Genomic DNA, 19,076 nt, shown 5'->3' with positions numbered 1-19,076 from the left:
CTGAGCACACATGAATATAAACATGGGAACAATAGACAATGTGGACTATTTGATGGGGAGAGACCAAGGAGGGGTGCATGGGTTGAAAACCTACCTGTTGGGTACTATGCTCACTACCTGGGTGACAGGATCTGTACGCTAAATCTCAGCATTGTGCAATATGCCCGTGTAACAAACTTGCACATGTACCCCCGTGTATAAAAGAAAAGTTTAAATTAAAAAACAAATAGCAACATGATCAAGTAAGAAATCTGTTTCCTAAAAATAACAATCCTCTGCAGTCCACATACAGGTGGTATCTCACTCTTTGAATTGGTTCCCCCAATTGGTTGAGTGGTATCTCAATTGGTTGAGTGGTATCTCAATTGGTTGAGTGGTATCTCACAGGTTGAATTGGTTTCCCCCAAAAGATGTTGAAGCCCTAATTCTCAATACATGTGAATGTGACCTTATTGGGAAAGAGGGTCTTTGCAGATGATTAAGTTAACAGGAGGTTTTTTTTTTTTGAGAGTGGGCCCTAATATGACTGCATCCTTAGAAGAAATTTGGACACAAAAGCAGACAATGGGAACCATCATATGAAGTCTGGAATTATGCTCTACAAGCCAAGAAATGCTAAACATTGGCAGCAAACCACAAAAAGCTAAAAGCGAAGCATGGAAAGGTTTCTCCTTGCCACCCTCAGAAGAACCAATCCTACCTACTGACATCTTGATATTGGAATTTTAGTCTCCAGAATGATGAAATGATAAATTTCTCTTGTTTAAGTCACTCAGTTTGTGGTACTTTGGAAACTCCAAGAAACTAATACACTGTTTAATTGGGGATTAACCCACTTCGATGTCGTGTTTCATGGTTCTACACTCTAGGCAAAAATGTGCCATACACATATGTTTACAAAACCTCTAGCTTAATTAGCATACTCACTATTAAGAGAAAAGAAACCATAAACCACTTCAAGGCATGACCTGCTTAGACGTTATCACAATGATAAAGAAAATACTTGTGTTAAAAGGAAATATGATGTTATTTATGGTATCATTAAGAATTGTTCAATGAGAACACATGGGCACAGGGAGGGGAGCAACACATACTGGGGGCTTTTGAGGGGGCAGTGGGAGGGAGAGAATCAGGATAAAGAGCTAATGCATACACAGCTTAATACCTAGGTGATGGGTTGTTTGAGGCAGCAAACCGTCATGGCACACGTTTACCTATATAACAGACCTACACATCCTGCACTGTACCTTGGTACTTATAAAAAATATAATACAATTAATTTTTTTAAAAAAGAATTCTTCAATGAAAGCATGGAAAGGTGTTAAATGAAGCAAATTAAGAGGAGAGGGGACATAATCAAAACAGCTTTTTAAGTTAGTCTCCAAGTACTTTATAGGATGATATGGTTGTGAAAAGGTGACTAAAGTCTACATGTAAAGAAGCCAAAAATCTACATGTGAAGAAATAATGAATTGCCTGAATTAGGTAACAATTATTAGAGATTAAATGATAGCTGTAAGACAGACCGTAAGAAAAAATAATTGAACTCAGCAATAGAGTAGCTGACGAAAAAAAAAAAGAAAAAGAAAAAGAAAAGAATAGACTAGGGTGTGAGGAACAAAATAGTCAATGATGATTTCAAAAATAATGCTTGCATGAAAGGAATTATGGCTATGTCCTGTGTAAGGAGTGTTTCCAGAAGCCTAGATTCTGAATTAAAAAGATACCATTATACCTAGAAACTTTTATAAATGAATTCTATGGGCAGCCAATCAATGGATGATTTTAGAAACTGACCCTGAACATTACTATGAAAGAATAGCATTTATAGTGCAGTCACTTTGAGCTCCAGAGAAGTACAGTGGTTTGCGGACTTGTAAGACCTGCTCTCTGCTGAAATGACTATCTCTCTGATTTATCATTTGATAGCTACAGCCTCAGATTTTATTTTTCCACTATATTACTCTTGAGGTTTACTTCACCTACGATGGGTGTATCTGTATTGCATAATGTTGTCCAAGAATCTATGACAATGTTATATGTATAAAACATTTTCATACATATATACACACACACACACACACACACACACACACACACGCACATATATACATATATATATTTCTAGAAAAATAAAAATAATTAAAATGTTAAATGAGTCACTCGGTTTGATATGGCTCAGATACCCTTAGTGTCTACAGAAATTACTCGGCACTGAACTTCACTTTACTTTTATTGTCATTTGTTTGTTTATGCTCATGCCTGGATGCTCTAAAGAGATTATAAATTCCTTGAGCATCATGGATGATATCTTAGCTTTATCTGTTCTTAATGCATAGCATAGTGTTCTGCACAGAGTTTGTGCTCAATTAAACCTAATTGGGATGATGATTAACATTTTTAAGAAATAAAAAAATAAATTATTTTCTGTTAACAAACCATATTTGTTCCTTTCCATTTTTTCCCCTCTGGAATATTTTTCAGAAATATAAACTAGTTGAACAAATGCTTTTAGGAAACTTCTAAGCCTATGTGCCTGATATTTCTTTTAGCATCAGAGTTAAATCTTCTGTTTAAATTAAGTTAAATTTCATTCTTCATATTGAGAACAAAATGCTCCATGTATGAAAACACAGAAAAACCAATAATAAAACAGACAAAATAGAGATATCATAAATAGCATTTATATTCAGGACTCTATACCTTTCACTTCCACACTAACCCCATCCACCCACCTACACAATTTGAAGTGTCATTTTTTCCTATGACACCTCCTAAAAAATATCAGGGAATGATAGAGTGCAATGCCATATGAGTCTATTTTTCTGTTGCCTTACAGGTTAATCATAGTGTAGTAACAGTACAAGCTATTTTGAAGGGGTGGCATGCCCACTAGACAGGAACATTAATCACGCCCTGGGCCTCTTAATAATTCGCACCCCCCTTCATCCCTAAGCACACACACATACTTTTGTTCAGTACTGAAAGCAAATACCTATAATTTTCAAATTATGTCCATGAAATCATTAAACCCCGATTTATGCACACTTTTAACTCCAATTATTTTCATTGTATCCTCTCTCCCACCCTTTTAGGAACTTCTATGACCTTGTTGAAGGGGTTCTATATACGATGTCCTTGTAGTAGATTGAAACAATATAGTGGGACTTTCATAAGCCAGTCCCTGACACCTGTCAACCTCGTCATCATGCATTTCTATTTCCTAGCTTCAACATTTCAAATGCTTTAATGAAGTTCAGCCTCCAAAATTTGAATATGTTGATCTGCAGATAGAGTCATACCTTGCTAAATTTGAACATAGATTCTTTTATAAATGCCATCTTGGTACTGATTATTAAGTTAATTACAAATTTATAATGTCTTATGATAAGTCCTCAAATTAACCTCTATACCATATTATTTCTATTCTTACATCTGGAAGAAGATTTAAATATCTTGATATGTTACTGTATTTATTTCCATATACAGACACTACATCGACTATTCTTTCCCCCCCAAAAAAATTTCAACAGGTCAATCAATTGACATTGATTATGTTAACATACAACAAAACAATTGAAACAAAGAATTGGTCTATATATATATATATTTTTTTTTTTTTTTTTTTTTTTTTTTAGACGGAGTCTCGCTCTGTCGCCCAGGCTGGAGTGCAGTGGCACGATCTTGGCTCACTGCCAGCTCCGCCTCCCGGGTTCACACCATTCTCCTGCCTCAGCCTCTTGAGTAGCTGGGATTACAGTCATCCGCCACCACGCCTGGCTAATTTTTTGTATTTTTAGTAGAGATGGGGTTTCACCATGTTAGCCAGGATGGTCTCGATCTCCTGGCCTCGTGATCTGCCTGCCTCGGCCTCCCAAAGTGTTGGGATTACAGGCTTGAGCCACCGCGCCCGGCCAAGAATTGGTAAATATATATTTTTAAAGGCACATTTTGGGCAAGCTGACTTTAAAGAATACTCTCATGCTCTGCCATAAAGGTTTTTAAATGTACCACCATTCAGGGAGGTTTTCATTTTTTGTCTTCCAAATTTGTCAAGGGGCTTAAATATTTAAACTTTGGTCCAAATTTTATGCTTAGAAATTTATCCTAGAAGAACTAGAGAGAGGAACAAATATCAATTCTAAAAATGTTCAACAAAAGGTTTCTTATAATAATGCAGGCAAACTTAATATCCAACAGCATTTAATAGTTATATCAATTATGATGCAACTATGTAATGGTCTGTTTACATGTTTTTAAATAACATGAAAAGCTATATTAATATTATTTTAGATCGATAAATAGGAATTATATCTATACAATGATCAAATTTTAATTAAAGGTTGAAATTTAAAAAAGAAAGAGGAAAGAAGAAAGGAAGGAAGAAAGGAAAGGAGGGAAGGAAAGAAGGAAGAAAATAAGGATAGAAAGGAGGGAATTAATATTTGTGAGCACTTAGTAGCTATGATCAAAATGGTAACAAAAAATTCTATCTATACATTGATTCATCCATTTATTTAACGAATGTAAAATTAAGTTACCAGTACCAATGTTTCAAGAGAATAGTAGGACTATTTAGCTTTCTGGTATAATATTTTATTTATATTATGCTACATAGCAGTGTTCTCTCTGCAAGATATAAACGAAAGTACTATGGCTACCAGTAGAACAAAAGTAACTTGAATAAATTCAGATTAAATTCTTCACCAACACTCCCTTCTTTCTTTCTACTGTTTTAATTTAGAATTTACATGTTTCTCATTGAGATTCAAACACATAAATTCTAATGACCCTCTGTCAAAAAATATCCAAACATGTTTCTTTGCCTAAAATATTTTGGTATGTATACACACACCATTTATGGGTTATAAAACACACCATTCTAGAAACTTTTCAAAGTAGTATGTGGCCATAATCTTTAAATTGGAGTTGATGGCAATTAGTTAACATTTTGAGCTTGCCCGTAGTTTGATCAAGTTGATTATGTATTTCTTTGCTTAGAAAGTCTCTAGCATTAGGAGATATATCTATCTAATGCTAAATGACGAGTTAATGGTTGCAGCACACCAACATGGCACATGTATACATATGTAACAAACCTGCACGTTGCTCACGTGTACCCTAAAACTTAAAGTATTATAATAATAATAATAATAATAATAAAAGAAAGTCTCCTGGCTGGGCACGGTGGCTCACGCCTGTAATCCCAGCACTTTGGGAGGCTGAGGCGGGCGGATCACAAGGTCAGGAGTTTGAGACCATCCTGGCTAACACAGTGAAACCCCGTCTCTACTAAAAATACAAAAAATTAGCCAGGTGTGGTGGCGGGCACCTGTAGTCCCAGCTACTCGGGAGGCTGAGGCAGGAGAATGGTGTGAACCCAGGAGGCAGAGCTTGCAGTGAGCCGAGATCGGGCCACTGCACTCCAGCCTGGGTGACAGAGCGAGACCCCGCCAAAAAAAAAAAAAGAAAGAAAGTCTCCTAAATTGAGCTCTTTCTTAAAAACATATCTCCCAGATACTGTGTTTCTTTAACTGAAGATTCTACATTTTGGGACAACTTCATACTTCTTTTTATACCCCTATAATATTACATTTTGAAACCTATTTTCAACCGTTTCCTGGGAATAGTTTGCTGTATTGAGTACCTCACAGGTTCAGGTCACAACCACTGAATAGCTACACCTTTTAAAACCCAGTTTAGACCAAAACCCAATTGAGATTGCCAATGACTCTATACTAATTGGCTCAGGTCTCCACATTTCTTAGGGACCAATCTTAGGTAACAAGATTAAGGCATTGGATCAGGTTTATTCAAGAATATACATACTTTTCCTACACAGGACTTACTGTCTTTTGGCATACTCAAAGTTTGGGTTGCACAGTCTAGGCATTTTTTTTTTACCCCAAGTTTTTTCAAAGTTAAATCAACATAAATGTGTACAGAGTCCACAACTCCCCTTTTGATCAAGTTCTAGTTACCCTGAGTTCTAGAATCTCAGAATTCCCTGCCCAAATGGCCCCATATCGGCTTCCAGTGATGGAATTGTCGTCTTCCCCAGGTCTATTATCTCCGGTTCTATCATATCTGGTCTGTTGTCTGTCCCTCCACAGTGTAATACAAAGCCAAGGAAGTGGATGAGGAGCAACTATTTGTGTGGGTTATGAACTGTGCTTAAAAATGCAAACTCTCTCCACACATGCAAAGTCTCTCATGGTACGAGTGTCCACACACATGCAAAGTCTCTCATGGTACGATACGAAGTCAAGGTAGGCAGCAAAGGAAAAATAGGTCAAGAATCACTAATGAGGGGCTTGGGGACCAGTACTTCCTCTTTTACCACATTAGGGCATGGGATTCTCAGGAGTCTAAGAACATTAAATTTTAACCCACCCTTCCCAATCATGTTAAATAGGTTTTTCTCAAATTAGGAAGGAAGATAAAATTTTATTTAACAGTGTTTTAATTTGATTCATAACATTTAAATATTTAGTATTTTTCCATGTGGTATATACGCCTTCATTGCTACCATTGCCTCATGTTCACCTGAAAATTTAGGAGAAGTCCAGGCTACGGCTTCACCTGCGAGCAAATATAAAATATCAAGTTTAATCAGCTGAAATAGACTAAATTTCAGAATCAGCTAAAAAACTGAAAATACTGTTGACCCTTTAACAATATGAGTTTGAACTGCATGGGTGAAAAAGAAGCAAGAGCAAGAATAAAACATACAGGAGTTTAGAAGCACTGGGAGTAGGGAGAACTAAGTCTGCAATTAACTCTTTTTAAAACTTTCAGTCAATTGAATGAATCTGTCTAAGCTTTTATTTCCTTTTACTATAGAGTAATGAATAAAAATATTTGGGATCCATGATCAATGCTACTCTAAAAATCAATGAATCAATGAGTGTTGTTGTTAGTCAGTCCATCAGAGGGAGTCAGGGCCATGCACATCTGTGGACCCACTACTCTTGGGACCATCCTTTCACCAAAGATGCCTCTGATCTTACTTTAATCACTTGGATTGTTCAAAATCATCCCTGAACTGCTGGGAGTCTTCAAACCAGTGATAGTCAATGGGGGTTGTGTTCCTAACCAGGGCAGTTTGGCTAGTACTGGGAGACAAAGCACCCTAAATTTAACCCGAATGTTTTGCCATGGGCAATGTCCTAATCCAATGTTATTATTTCTAAGCATAGGTCCCAGCAGCATGTACCCAAAATTCTTATATGTATTATGGTTGAATTAATTATATATACCTGAGTCATTAATTAGAAATTATTTGTAAGCATGTAGTATATGTACAATTTCTAATGCTCTAATAAGAATCATCATGAATAAAAATAAAGCAACAAAGTACTGGTTTAAGAAACTGAAAATGACCTTGTACATAAAGGTAGAGTTTATTTTTTCTTACTTTTGTCCACTTCTCAGTACTACATAAACACTGCACTATTTAGAATTAAAATGTTCTTCGCTTGTAACAGAATATTAGACAAGAATAATTTCAAGGCTAAAGCTATTGAGAAGAGACTGTAGAAATCAAAATACTGGTAAATACTTTGTTCTCTTCAGCATTATTTCCATTCATTTAAAGTCACAGGAACAGAAACATCATGAAAGGAGACGGAAGACAACTGTGGCCCTCTTGAGACTAATGTAAAAGCCAAAACTTTCATGAAGAAGCAATAGTGATCTTTATAAGCCAGGTAGCCTTGGCCTCAATCTATTTTTATTTTTTATTTTTTAACATTTATGAGACTTCAAGGCTACTGTGTCTTTCTTTGTAGTCTGTACAGAAACATTTGCTTATTTAAAAAATAAAAACAAGATAAGTTTCTGTGTATGCAAGCTGTGAAACAGGCATAGAAACCTGCCATTCCCGATGTAAATAAAATAAGATTAAGTTGTGGAGATTCAAGAATAGGGCATGGAAATTCATTCCTGGCCATAGTCATCATCCACAGCTACTTGAGCTCCAGATGAGTCATTTCCTACTGGAGTTTATTGTTAGAGCACATGGGTATCGAAACTGTTCTTAACATTTTAATCTTAAATTTTTAAAAAATCATCTAAATTAGTTTCCAAAACATTTTTAAATCTAAAAATATTCTACTCAAAGAAATGTGGCATTGTCATGGAAATTAGAAGACATGAACTTGTTCATCTCCTCATATTCCCAAATCAACTTGGAAATAAAATTAAGAAACAAGGGATAGAACAAATGCAACATAAAAGCAACTAGCCTTTACATTACATGGACAATTACCAAGGAATGAAGAGACAAGAAAAACCGTCATCATATCTTTATATTTTTTTAATTTAGGAAACTAAATACTCATGGTTAGAGTAGGTTGATTTTATCATATTTTTCCTATAATGTCCTTAATTCATTCCACTTACCTTTTTTGGAAATGTAAACTTTTGGCTGCATAGAATCTAGTTATAGGCTCTTTTTTGTAAAACAATAAACAAACTACTATAAGGAAACATTAACATTAGTTCTTGTCAGTATTTATAAATTATCAGTTTATTTTCAATTCAGCTAAGAAATATTACCCATTTATAGCTGTTGCTTAACGTTGAGAATGGCTAAAGCTAAAACATTTAGGACTTTTGTATAGAAAACTAGAAAAATAAGAATTAAGCACCGTTGCATTACACAGCACTATGTATGTAGTGGAAGATAAAAGGTGTTTTAGAAATCCAGTCACGTCCTTCATAACATGTTGGTCAATGATGGATGGCATACGCTATGGTAGTCCCATAAGAGTACAGTGGTACTGAAAAGTTCCTGTTGCCTAATGAGGTCTTGAAGATCCTAATGTTGTGGAGGCCTAGGTTAGTGTGTGTGTTTATGTCTTAGTTTTTAACAAAAAAGTTTTAAAAGTAAATAAATAAGTAAATAATTTATAAAAATAGAAAAAAGCTTATAGAATAAGGATAGCAAGCAAGAAAATATTTTTCTACAGCTGTATAATATGTTGGGTTTTAAGCTAAATGTTATTACAAAAGGGTCAAAAAGTTAAAAAAAGTTTACAAAGTAAAAAAGTTACAGTAAACTAAGGTTATTTATTACTAAAGAAAGATTTTTAAAATAAATTTAGTGTAGCCTATGCGTATAGTGTTTATTAAGTCTTTAATAGTGCACAGAAATGTCCTAGGCCTTCACGTTCACTCACCACTTACTCATTCACCCAGAGAAACTTCCAGTCCTGAAAGCTCCATTCATAAGTGCCCTATACATGTGTACTGCTTTTTAACTTTTATATTGTACTTTACTGCACTTTTTATATGTTTAGATTCACAAATACCATTGTATTATAATGGTCTCTAGTATTCGGTATAGTCTATAGTATCATGCTGTGCAGGTTTGTGGCCTAGGATGAATCGGCTATGCCATATAGCCTAGGTGTCTAGGAGGCTATACCATCTAGTTTTGTGTAAGTACGCTCCATGATGTTTACACAACAAAATCACCTAATGACATTTCTCAGAACATATTTCCATCATTAGAGACACATGACTGTACATCATTTTATCTAGAAAACCTTGAGAAACAGCATAAAAGTAGAGAAAAGAGTCCAGAATTCTGGTGATAGAATGTTAGGTTGGAATCTTGATTCTATCACTGAATAGATGGGTGACCCTGGCCAGTTTTCTTAACTGCTTTGTGCTCAGTTTCCTCATCTTTAATAAAAGTGATAAGAGTAGAGCGGGCATGGTAGCTCACACCTGTAATCCCAGCACTTTGGGAGGACAAGGCGGGTGGATGACCTGAAGTCAGGAGTTCGAGACCGGCCTGGACAACATGGAGATACCCCATCTCTACTAAAAATACAAAAATCAGCGGGGCATGGTGGTACATGCCTGTAATCCCAGTTACTCAGGAGGCTGAGGCAGGAGAATCGCTTGAACCTGGGAGGTGGAGGTTGCAGTGAGCTGAGATCGCACCAATGCACTTTAGCCTGGGTGACAGAGCCAGACTGCATCGCAGGAAAAAAAAATAAAAAAAGTAGTGACAATAGTACCTTCCTCATTGGTGCTAGTTACAACTTTATAACTACAATAATTAAGTGAGTTAACATGTATAAAAGACTTAGAACAGAACAATGCCTGACACAAACATTACATAAGTGTTTGTTAAATATAATTTTCCTTGCTCTACCTTGCCTTTATCATTTTACTGTCCTCTTGACAAATATGATTTGTCCCACTGGTTGACGGGTTAATTAATTAGAAGCTAGTTCATATAATAGTTTCTTAAAAAGAAGCCAAATTAAGTAAAACATTGTATTTTAATTAAAAACCTGTGAGTGCACATTTATTGGCCAATATTTTGAAGTAAAGCCAAGGCTTTTTCTCTGAACACTGTCTTGTTGAATAAAATTCTTTTACTTCTTTCTTGCCCTATACATTATCCACATTACTGCCTTTTGTTTAAAACTTTTAAAAATAGTCATGAAGTAAACTGATTTCAGAATGCATCCAGATCCAGATTACTATCAATTTCCTCCAGTATTTGATAGTTGCCTGGTTCCCCACACATCAGATTTTTTATTTGCAACTCATCCTTTCAGATTGTCATAAATACAGGTTTCTTAGAAGATTTTCTTTCATATTCATGATTCACAAGCTTATGTAACAATTAAATTGTCCAATCATGAGAAACAATTGCATTTGCAAAGGGCATATACAGACAGTCTCCAACTTATGATGGTTTGACTTCACAATTTTTCCACTTTATGATGGTGTGAAAGTGATAAACATTCAGTAGGAACTCTACTTCAAAATTTGAATTTTGGTCTTTTTTTATGGGCTAGTGATATGCAACATGATACTCTCTTGATGCTGGGCTCAATAATGTATCACAAAGTCTATTTTATAATAAGCTGTTGAATATATCATGTAATTTATTGACTGCTGTCCGAAAGACTTCTGAGTATAGGCTAGGCTAAGGTAACATGTTTGGTAGGTTAGGTGTATTAAATGCATTTTAGACATGAAATTGTCAACATATGGTGGGTTTATTGGGCTGTAATCCCATTGTAAGTCGAGCAGCATTTGTATAGATTTGAGAATGTAGTTGACTCCAGGCAAGCATATCACCGAACCTGAGAGAATACAAGTGTGCAAAACTCCAGAAAGGGTCTTACTGTGACGAGCTTCAGAAGTCTTTGATCATTGGCCATCACGTTTTAAAGGAGTGGAAATTGTCAATTAGTTCTGCGTGTTGGTTAAATGGAAGTCAATGATGAGACCTGCTATTGTACTTACTTTATTTAACTGTTCATACGACTGAGTTTGAATCTAGACTGTAACCACTTTGAGAGAAAGAGGGGCATGTTTTATTCATCTTTGTATTTCTAACACAGTGCCTGGATCACAGCAAGTGCTTAATAACTGCTGGCTAAATAGCAAATATCTGTTAACAGTTAATAAAATATGTTAAAGTTGCCCTATATTCTTAACTTGACTGTTGTCAATTTTATAACATGGTTTATCATTAACCCACCTGCAAGTAGTATTATTGAAATTATTTTTAAAAAGGCTTTATTAGAAAACTGCTTCCATCATAACAAGGATGATCACAAGATAATCACTGAAAACAGCATTAGAATTAAAATATAGTGTGTATGCTATATATTTTGATCCAATGATGTAGTCATTTAGAATAAATATTCTTATTTAGATTTCTAAGCAAAGACAACTGCTAAGGGAAAGCTGTCCTCCTTGCAGCCATTTCAAAATATTAGGCAATTTGAAGTATGATCTTTTAAATTATCCATTTGTGTTTTAAGGGTATCTCCATTCTCCATTCTTCTTCTTCTTTTTTTTTTTTTTTTTTTAGTATTTGTCTCATATTTCAACTTCTTGTGTTTATTCCTCAGACTCTTGGAAGTACACAGTAATTTTAACAGCACTTCCTTTGTGACAGGCATTTCATATACTGTACAATGAAGGTTTTCAAGTCTGCTCTATAACTGTTGATTTGTTGATTGGGGTTTAACCTTCTCTTCTAAAGAAATGCCTTTAAGAAGCAGAATTCTTTGTAGAGCCACAGTTAATGAGAGTGTTTTATTCTCTACTTCATGCTGTTTTTCAGGTGAATGGGATAGCAATACTCAAAGATGCCCAGAAAAGATACACAGTTTTATATAGAATCACAGCTCAAATCTTTGAATAAGATGTAGTTGAATGCCTTGTCAGACATTACAAAAAATAAAGTAGACTGGTCTAACCAAGTCCATTTCCTCAAATAAGAATTCCTCTAAGTGTGGGCCAGAGACCTTCAAGGATCAGGAAATCAAAACTATTTTTATAATGCTAGTAACATTATATGCCTTTTTCACTCTCATTTTCACTCTACATTCACAAGTGTGGAGTACAAAAAGTTTATTAAGATGGATTCAGATTGCACATTGATATTAACCTTTAGGAAACTAATACTCATCAAGTTTCAATGTAGCTCCAAAGAAAAATACTTGTCATTAAATGAATAAAATATTGGAGCAGATTTTTCTTCATACTTTTACAACAAAACAACATATTACAAAAGATAATGCAGGAACAGGTATGAAAATCCAATTGTCTTGTATTCAGGCTTTATTTATTTATTTATTTAGAGACAAAGTCTCACCCTGTCCCCCAGGCTGGAGTGCAGTGACGCCATCTCGGCTCACTGCAACCTCCACCTACAGGGTTCAAGTGATTCTTCTGTCTCAGCCTCCTGAGTAGCTGGGATTACAGGCACTCGCCACCACGCCCAGCTAATTTTTGTATTTTTAGTAGAGATGGGGTTTCACCATGTTCTTCAGGTTGGTCTCGATCTCCTGACCTTGGGTGATCCTCCTGCCTCGGCCTCACAAAGGGCAGGGATTACAGGCATGAGCCACCGCGCCCAGCCTATTCAGCCTTTTTTTAAAGAGATTTTTGAAACTGTAAGATAACATCACTCTTCTCATTTATATTTTTGTCTTGGTTAATATTTTTTAATAAAATAAGTTATTTTCATTAGTTTATATTAGATTTATTTATATTGCTAATAATTATAATAATGTAATACTAATTTAGTTATTGATATTATGAAATAATTTTGAAATAAATATTATGCATTTTTCTCACTTCTAGTTTCTACTATGTAGATATTACCACATAATCAAAACTCTGTTTTGAGGAATCTTTGGTACTTTTGAGGGTAAATGGATTTTTAGACTAAAATGTGTGAGAACCCCAGCACTAAATGAAGCAAGTCTGATCTGAAAATAACAATAACATGTCTAAATACCATATTGTAAGAAATTTTTTAAAAAATAAGTTACAAAGAAAGATAATGATCTAGAGAGAACACCAACGAACCCCTTTTCATCTTGTTTACTATTGGCACACTTTGAAATAGAAAAGGTAAAATTTCATTCTTAAGTGACTTTTTATAAGTTTTGTAGTTACCCACATGAAACAGATTTCATCAGATACTGCAAAACATCAGTAGAACGTATACACAGTTAAATGTAACCATTTTGTTTCCTTAAATCAAGAACTTTTAATGGACTTTGGAAATATGTCTGTTAACCTAACATTGATTATGACTCAGTTCCAAATAGAAAATGTAATGAAAGACTGAAATGTAATGAAAGTAACAAATTTTTCTACTTAAAATAAAACATGAAAAATCAGCAGGTAAACTATGAGTTACACTGTTCCAACATGTGTATTTGTGTACTGTCAAACTGTATCTGTATTATATTTGCACAAATGAACTACTTTTATTACTTTTATCTCATAGAATTACCTCAGTGTTAAAATTCACACACACACACACACACACACACACACACAGAGGCATAATTACATACGCTGTATATTGCTTTAAAAATTAGAATTGGTATCAAAGTTATCTAGCTTTAAAAAAATTTAGTAAGAGTTTCAAAATACCTACGCTACTTGAATTTCTGTCCCTGGGTTATTAAATGATATTGAAACAATTATGCCATGACTCCTGCTATATAAAAGCTATAATACTCTTTTATCTCATTATTATTTAAATGTTAAATGCTCTATTATAGAGGTAAATTGGGTTTAAAATAGAATGTTTCAAACAGAACAGCGAAAAGTATAAGGTTAAACAGAGTGAGGAATCGGAGCTTCAATTTATGATATGAAGCTTGCTAGAGCATGGATTGATCTTTTGATATACTAAGAAAGATAGACCCTCTGGCATGCCCTGTAGAGAATAAATATACTGATCTGCAACAAAATGTAAAACACCTGTTAAGTGACAGAGGAAATGTGCATTGGACCACCAGACTGTCATAAATATTGCACTCTTAATCAGAAAGCATCTGTCTTTTCCTTTTTGACAATCTCTGCATTGTATTTAATCTGTACAGAATGCTTCTCCCAACAGGTGCAATGGTATTTATAAATCTAAAACCCTATTTAAATGAAGCTTACAACTGGAGATGTTTCAATTAACAGGGCACTATTTTATGAGAAGGAATCATTCTAACATTTGGCAAATCCATAGATTGCAATGCATTTGTAAAAGTTAATTATTGGAAAATTAGAGTACAGATGCCAAGAAAAGCTAAAGATCAAAGGTGCTTTAAGCAATTTTATGCAATATATTTGCATCCAGAGAAACTACAGGTAAAAGCCATTGGTGGGAATGTGGAATAGCTTGAAATACTGGGGATAGATATTACAAAATGTCATGTTTTATTGACATGTCCATAAAAATTGGCCTCTATTGCACCAGTTTATTTTCCTACAGTTCAATTTTTCACCTATTATCATGATTCAGTTGTTGAAATTGAATATAATAGATCCATGATCAATCTTACTGGATGATAGATAGATAGATAGATAGATAGATAGATAGATAGATAGATAGTAATTCTAAGGTTTGCATTATAATCACCCAAATAAGTGTCAAATAGGTAATTTCTTCAAAACCATGGATATAATAATAAAATTAACTCTCTTAGAAAATACCACTTTGAAAGTGGAAGCAGCTATAAAATTATTCACTTTAACTCTTATACTAAAGTGAGTGCAGAGATAATGAGCTCAGTCCCTACAAGGGCCACACAGATACTATAAGTGACACAAGTCTGGTGAAACATTTGACCCTTAGTTGAGTATTCATCTCCTAATCTTTGATAGAAACAGATGTTGAAGAAAATATCTTCTTAACTGCACTCTTGGACAAACAACATGGCAGGCTAGTGAGCAGTGCCCATTTAGTTGATTGTTTCCGTGGAGAAAAAGTATACAATATTTCCAGAAATTCAATTTTTCAGTAACATATAGGTCAAGCAAAATATACTGATAGACTATCTCTTGCCCTTGGGCTTCCAATTTGCAATCTTTAGTATAATAGCTGAGAACATAGGCTTACTGTCAAACATATCTTAGATCAACATCTGTCTTGGCCATTTATTATCTTTATGACTTTGGATAAGCTACTAGCCTTTAAATTCCATTTCATTCTCAGCATGAACAGAGTTAATAATAAAAGCTAATTTATAGTGATGTTTTAAATAATAAATGATATAAGGGGTATAAAATACTTAGCATGGCAAGTACTCAATAAGTCGTAAATAAGCAATAAGTGGTACATATTATGGGCTTCTTTTGTTGTTGTTGTTGTTTTGAGATAGTGTCTCACTCTGTCACCCAGGCTGGAGTGCCGTGGTGTGATCTTGGCTCACTGCAACCTCCCCGTCCAGGACTACAGTGATCCTCCCATCACAGCCCTCCCCACCACCCCCAGTAGCTGGGACTATAGGCACCTGCAAACACAGCCAGCTAATTTTTGTATTATTTTGTAGAAATAAGACTTCACCGCTTTGCCCAGGTATCAAACTCCTGGGCTCAAGCAATCTGCCCGTCTCGGCTTCCTAAAGTGCTGGGACTACAGGCATGAACCGTTGCACCTATCCTTATTTTGTTTTTAATAAGATACGGATTTTTTTTAAAAAGCAGAAGCCCAGAAACCAATGTAACTGGACCATTAACATGAAGCGATTTAAAATTTCAGGCCTCCTAATTCCAAATCCACCAATCTATTTTCCATATATATTTGTAACTGCGACTTCATAAAAAAGCTCTAATACCTGCTTTACTAATTGGCATAGGATAAATATTTTTTACATCATGGGTAAAGCCTTTTTTTAATATTTAAAATTCCTCTTAATAGCTGTATACCAATATCTATTATAGGTTAACCCAGAAAGCAAAGGTTACTCTGTTTCCTCAGACAGTTAAAAAAAAAAACTTATTTCATCTCAAGCATTCACATTTTGTAAGGGACAAATCCATTTTAAAAATTCTTCCACTAAAGCAGTATCAACAAGGTCATTTGTTATAAAGCATAGGGGACTCCATTTTAGTTACTTTTTTGGAGATAAATAATACAAATGATTTTGGTGGTGGGAGTTAGATATTGTGGGTATAATTTGAAAACGATTGGATCCTTCAGACTAAGCCAGTTCTGTTAGACAGTTTAGCCTTAGGATAATACGGTTCTTCTTAGAATTTCACTGGTCCCTGTTTCAAAATCTTCTCTTTTAACACCTCAGATCCTCCAGCTGATCCTCATCAAATTCCACCTCTTTAGCCTGATAAACGTATTTTCCTCAACAATTAACAAACTCCTCCCTTCTACTGATGTGTTCGTATCTAAAAAGTTTAGAAATTATCCCATTAATATGTTGTACTTACAATATATAACTGCAATAATAACTGCAATAATGGGGACTTCTTATTATCTGCTCAAGGTTAGCTAAACCCTCTACATGCATAGTCTCATTTAATCCTCACCACAGCTCTATAAATTCCCTAAATATACCAAAGTACTTCATTTGTAAAATCATTTTGAAAGATGTTAAATAATTTGTTGAGTAAGTGTCAGAGTCAGGGCTTCCATCTCATTCCCAAGGCTATACTATTCTCTCTAAATTCTTGGCTTAAAACTAAACCAAGATGAATTAGATACATGATAAATAAGAATTAAAATACTTCCTGTGTGGTTGCAGAGAAACATAAAGCCAAATATTACTCAACGCTATTAAAAATTAAGATATTGCATATCTGAAGTTGAGCCTATACAAACATAATTTAAGCACCCCTTCTGAGGAACATTTATATTTGAAGAGCAAGGCAGATTTTACCGTACTTTCCAGCCATTATTTCATTAATGTAGTAATTACCTCAAGCAAGCCATTCTAGAGGCTTTCAAATAGCTCCGAATAATGCATAAATAATTTGTAAATGAAGGTAAAATGTCCCAACAGGTTTAGATCCACAGAGAAGCAGTTTCCTGAGACACAATTCTGAGAAAGATTAGAAGGATTGAAGTCCAAAAGATGGATGAACAGAGACTTAATTAAGGTGAATCATGCTTTTGTGATATTCTTTGGAAAAAAATGCTTCCATCTTCACAAAAAAAGTATTATCTTTTTTAAGCAGGGAAACTATTGACAAACTTTGGGTAGCTAATCCACAAGACTCACATTAACATACAGAACATGAAGTGCATTTTCCTTTGGGCAAGGAGAGGAGAATCTATTGCACATGTCATCTGTTTCTGTGAATACTGAAGATTACAATTATGTTTTGATGTTAATCCAACTACTGCAAATTTCTTGTTGCAGAGCACCGTGTGAAAATGTGAGTGACAGTATAAATCTTTTTAAATTGAATTCAACACTATTGAAAAGAGCTGATGTTTTCAAATACTATTACAAAGGCTTTGAAAAGCAAGAATAACTCTCTAAATGAAGCCGCTTTTCTATAGTGACCTGTTTGATATGAAAATTGAAGAGCCTGGATAAAATCAAATTCTGCAGGTCTGCTATATTGTGTGTGTGTTTTGCATTTTTTAGGAACAATCACCTCTAATGTTTTGATGTCCTCATAAGCAAACTGCACGATGGGAACTCCAAGATGGTTGATGAAATAATCAGCATCACCTTGTATCTGTATAGAACTGATATTGGTTTCTGGGCACTGAGCTCTTCTGGTACAGTTGAAATTATTTTTCTGAAAAACATAATTTAAATTGTTAACACATACTATGCTTCCCAGTTCATCCCTAAATCAGTACTACTCAAAATACGGTCCACAGATCAGCAGCATCAATGTCACCCTGGAGATTGTTAAAAATGCAAATGCTTAGGCTCCACACTGTCCTACCTAATGGCTGGTAGAGCCCAGGAATCTGCATTGTAACTCTCCTCTTTGATTCTGACGCTCACTGAAGCATAACTAGCATTGGCCAGAATTCAAGCTTTGCTTGCTGTTGTTGCTTCAAAAGCATTTTTTATCATAAGTTTAATTTGAACTCTGATGACTCTGACAATATTTAAAAAAGAATGCTGAGTCTCTAAAAAGGTATAGCATTTTGTTTATTTTAATTAAGTTTTCCCATAAACTTAAAGAATGCTTTGTAGGGTATAATTCTGTTCTTCTTAAAATGTTTATTAAAAACTAGAGAAGAGGCCGGGCGTGGTGGCTCACCCCTGTAATCCCAGCACTTTGGGAGGCTGAGGCAGGTGGGTCACCTGAGGTCAGCAGTTTGAGACCAGCCTGGCCAACATGGTGAAACCTCGTCTCTACTAAAAATATAAAAATTAGCCGGGCATGGTGGCAGGCGCCTGTAATTCCAGCTATTCAGGAGGATGAAGCAGGAGACTTGTTTGAACCCAGGAGGCAGAGGTTGCAGTGAGCCGAGAGTGTACCATTGCACTCCAGGCTGGGTAACAAGAGCAAGGCTCCATCTCAATAAATAACAAATAAATAAATAAAAATAAAAATAAAAAACTAGAGAAGAAACTTTCTTCATTTCTTCCTGAAGGCATATTCCTAGATGTTTTAAAATTATATGCCAACAACTACAGTGGGCCATAGTGAACCACACAGCTAAGTTCAAGCTCTGGGGAATATAAGATGATACAGGCTTTTATTTCTTAAACTAAGAGTTGTCTGGCATGCAAAACAAATGACAGTAGCTTTACAAAAATAAAACAAACTAAAGGGTTTTATAATTAATATTCATTAAAATGTCTTCTTTA

General features: G+C 34.9%; 1 protein-coding gene across 14 annotated transcripts in view; it reads right to left on the bottom strand.

Annotated features, from left to right (window-relative positions):
- The window catches only part of NAALADL2 (N-acetylated alpha-linked acidic dipeptidase like 2), a 1,370,084-nt gene that overhangs the window by 200,686 nt on the left and 1,150,322 nt on the right, over nucleotides 1–19,076 (bottom strand). For 13 of the 14 annotated variants that reach the window (XM_063722339.1, XM_063722336.1, XM_063722335.1 and 10 more), the window contains one exon: nucleotides 17,899–18,045. The exons of the other annotated variant lie outside the window; for it this stretch is intronic. In XM_063722339.1, the coding sequence (XP_063578409.1) occupies nucleotides 17,899–18,045 (147 nt within the window). The remainder of the gene's footprint in view (nucleotides 1–17,898; nucleotides 18,046–19,076) is intronic. 14 annotated transcript variants of the gene reach the window in all.

This window comes from Pongo abelii, chromosome 2 (assembly GCF_028885655.2).
Source record: "Pongo abelii isolate AG06213 chromosome 2, NHGRI_mPonAbe1-v2.0_pri, whole genome shotgun sequence".
Lineage (NCBI taxonomy): Eukaryota > Metazoa > Chordata > Mammalia > Primates > Hominidae > Pongo > Pongo abelii.
Note: the sequence above shows the minus strand (reverse complement) of the source record. Positions and strands in the feature narration are given on the sequence as shown.